This window comes from Scylla paramamosain, unplaced genomic scaffold (assembly GCF_035594125.1).
Source record: "Scylla paramamosain isolate STU-SP2022 unplaced genomic scaffold, ASM3559412v1 Contig3, whole genome shotgun sequence".
Classification (NCBI taxonomy): Eukaryota; Metazoa; Arthropoda; class Malacostraca; order Decapoda; family Portunidae; genus Scylla; species Scylla paramamosain.
This window is the reverse complement of record NW_026973668.1, coordinates 1,560,001-1,562,500: the sequence shown is the minus strand read 5'-3', so window position 1 is coordinate 1,562,500 and position 2,500 is coordinate 1,560,001. Positions and strand designations below refer to the sequence as shown.

Here is a 2,500-nt window from a genome sequence, read left to right as displayed (position 1 = left end):
TTGTATAAAAGTCAGCAAATTTGTATAAAAGTTAGCGAATTTGTATAAAGTTAGCGAATTTGTATAAAAGTCTGCAAATTTGTATAAAAGTTGGCGAATTTGTATAAAAGTTAGCGAATTTGTATAAAAGTTAGCGAATTTGTATAAAAGTCTGCAAATTTGTATAAAAGTCAGCAAATTTGCGATAAAGTTAGCAAATTTGTGAAAAAAAAGTTACTAGTGAATATATATTAGTAAAAAAAAACCCTAGCATGAGTAGAATAAATGTCAAAATATGTAAAGAATTGAAAATGTGTAAAAATTGAAGAAAACAAAAATGTAAATATATTATAAACGTTTGTAAAAGCAGTACAGTTTTGTCGGAAGATTAATTGGCTGTTTGACGGACGGACGAACACACACACACACACACACACACACACACACACACACACACACACACACACACACACACACACACACACGATCTCTGTATATCATAATTCTTTGTCGTTCTCTCTCTCTCTCTCTCTCTCTCTCTCTCTCTCTCTCTCTCTCTCTCTCTCTCTACTTGTCTTGATCAATGTCGTTCGTTCGTTTGTTTGTTCTTATTTTGTCATTTTTCCTTGTTTTTGCGTCGAATTGGAGACATAACACACAAATAATAATAATAATAATAATAATAATAATAATAATAATAATAATAATAATAATAATAATTAAATAATGATGAGTAATAATAATTTTGCCGACAAATAAAACAATTACAAATAAAAAACGACTTTTCACAATTTTTATAAACAAATATATCATTAAATAAATAAATAAATAAAAAAGATGCGATGAAAATAATGAAAAAAAAAGCCAAATTTCTTCGTTTTCTTTTTACAGCAACAGAAAACGGGGGGTAACACCAAGAAAACGGAAATCCGGAAGTTATCTCATTTTCTTTTCAATCTTTTTCTTCCTTCGTTTTCTTGTTCATGTTTCATTATTTTTTTTCTTTCATTTATTTATTTATTTATCTATTTATTTTATTTTATTTATTTTTATGTTCTTTTCCTTTTCTTCTTCTTCTTCTTCTTCTTCTTCTTTTTTTCATACGAGGAAACGGAAAAAAATTGGATAGACTACTGAAGGAAAATAAAAAAAAAAGGAAAACGAACTGGCATCAAAGAAAACGGAAGGATGTGTGTATTTTTTTAGGGATGACTGAAGAAGAATTGGACAGAATAGTGAAGAAATTAATAAAAATAATGATAATAATAATAATAACTGAAAGGGATGCAAGGAAGGTTAGGACAGGTCAGGTCAGGTCATGTTAGGTTTGGACGAAATCAAAATTAGGAGAGAAGAAGAAGAAGAAGACGAAAATGAAGAAGAAGAAGAAGAAGAAGAAGAAGAAGAAGAAGAAGAAGAAGAAGAAGAAGAAGAAGAAGAAGAAGAAGAAGAAGAAGAAGAAGAAGAAGAAGAAGAAGAAGAATCACGGACGAAAGAATAAGAAAGAAAGAAAGAAAGAAAGATGGAAAGATGGAAAATAAACGAGAGAGAGAGAGAGAGAGAGAGAGAGAGAGAGAGAGAGAGAGAGAGAGAGAGAGAGAGAGAGAGAGAGAGAGAGAGAGAGAGAGAGAGAGAGAGACTAAACGAACAGGGAACATGAAACAGGAGACAAAAAAAGGATGAAAAGAAGCGAAAAAGACGAAGAGAAGAAAAAGAAAACGAAGAAAATAAATAAATAACAAGAACAAGACGAGGAGAAAAAAAAGAAAAAAAATAAGAAAACTGAAGAAAACGAATCAGGAAACGAGGAAAAAAAAGAATAAACAGGAGGAATAAACACAGGGGATAAACAGGGAGCTTACACAGGGAGGAGGAGGAGGGAGGGAGGGAGGGCCAAGGGAGAGAAGAGCCAGCAGGACCTATGGGGCTCCTCTTGGCTCCTCTTGGTTCAATTCTTCCGCCCTCCTCTGTTGACGCAATCTGTTGGTTGGAGATCCTGAAGGGGGGGGAGGGGGGTTAGTGTTTACAGAGGGGGTGGGGGTACCTGTGGGGTGCCTAAGGGGGTGCCTCTGGGGTGCCTCTGGGGTGCCTGGGGGTTAGGCTGTGGATGTCAACAACGGCAGGGATGGGTGCTGGGTGAACTCCTGTTTTTTTTTTTTGTTTGTTTGTTTTTGTTTTTTTTATGTTGTATAATGTTTTTTTCTTTTGTTTATTTTGTTTTGTTTTATTTGTTTATTTTTGTTTGGTGCGTTAGGCTGGGAAAGAATGAATTAGATTGTTAGGCTACGTGTGTGTGTGTGTGTGTTTGTGTGTGTGTTTTCAATTTTGTTTGTTTGTTTGTTTGTTTTTTTGTTTTTGCACGCTGAGAATGAATTTAAATTAAGCTAGGTCAGTTTTTTTTTTCATTTTTCATTTTTTTTTCGTTCGTTCAAGCTGATTGAATAAAATTGTTAAGCTGGGAGACTTATTTATTTATTTATTTATTTATTTGTTCGTTAAAGCTCAGATTGAATGAAATTGT

At 33.3% G+C, this 2,500-nt stretch overlaps 1 protein-coding gene across 2 annotated transcripts in view; it reads right to left on the bottom strand.

The window, feature by feature from the left end:
* The window catches only part of LOC135096266 (NPC intracellular cholesterol transporter 1-like), a 32,742-nt gene that overhangs the window by 2,432 nt on the left and 27,810 nt on the right, over window positions 1-2,500 (bottom strand). Inside the window, exon 23 of one of the 2 annotated variants that reach the window (XM_063997636.1) lies at window positions 1,842-1,975. The exons of the other annotated variant lie outside the window; for it this stretch is intronic. Coding sequence (XP_063853706.1) covers window positions 1,899-1,975 — 77 coding nt within the window. The 3' untranslated portion in view covers window positions 1,842-1,898. The remainder of the gene's footprint in view (window positions 1-1,841; window positions 1,976-2,500) is intronic. 2 annotated transcript variants of the gene reach the window in all.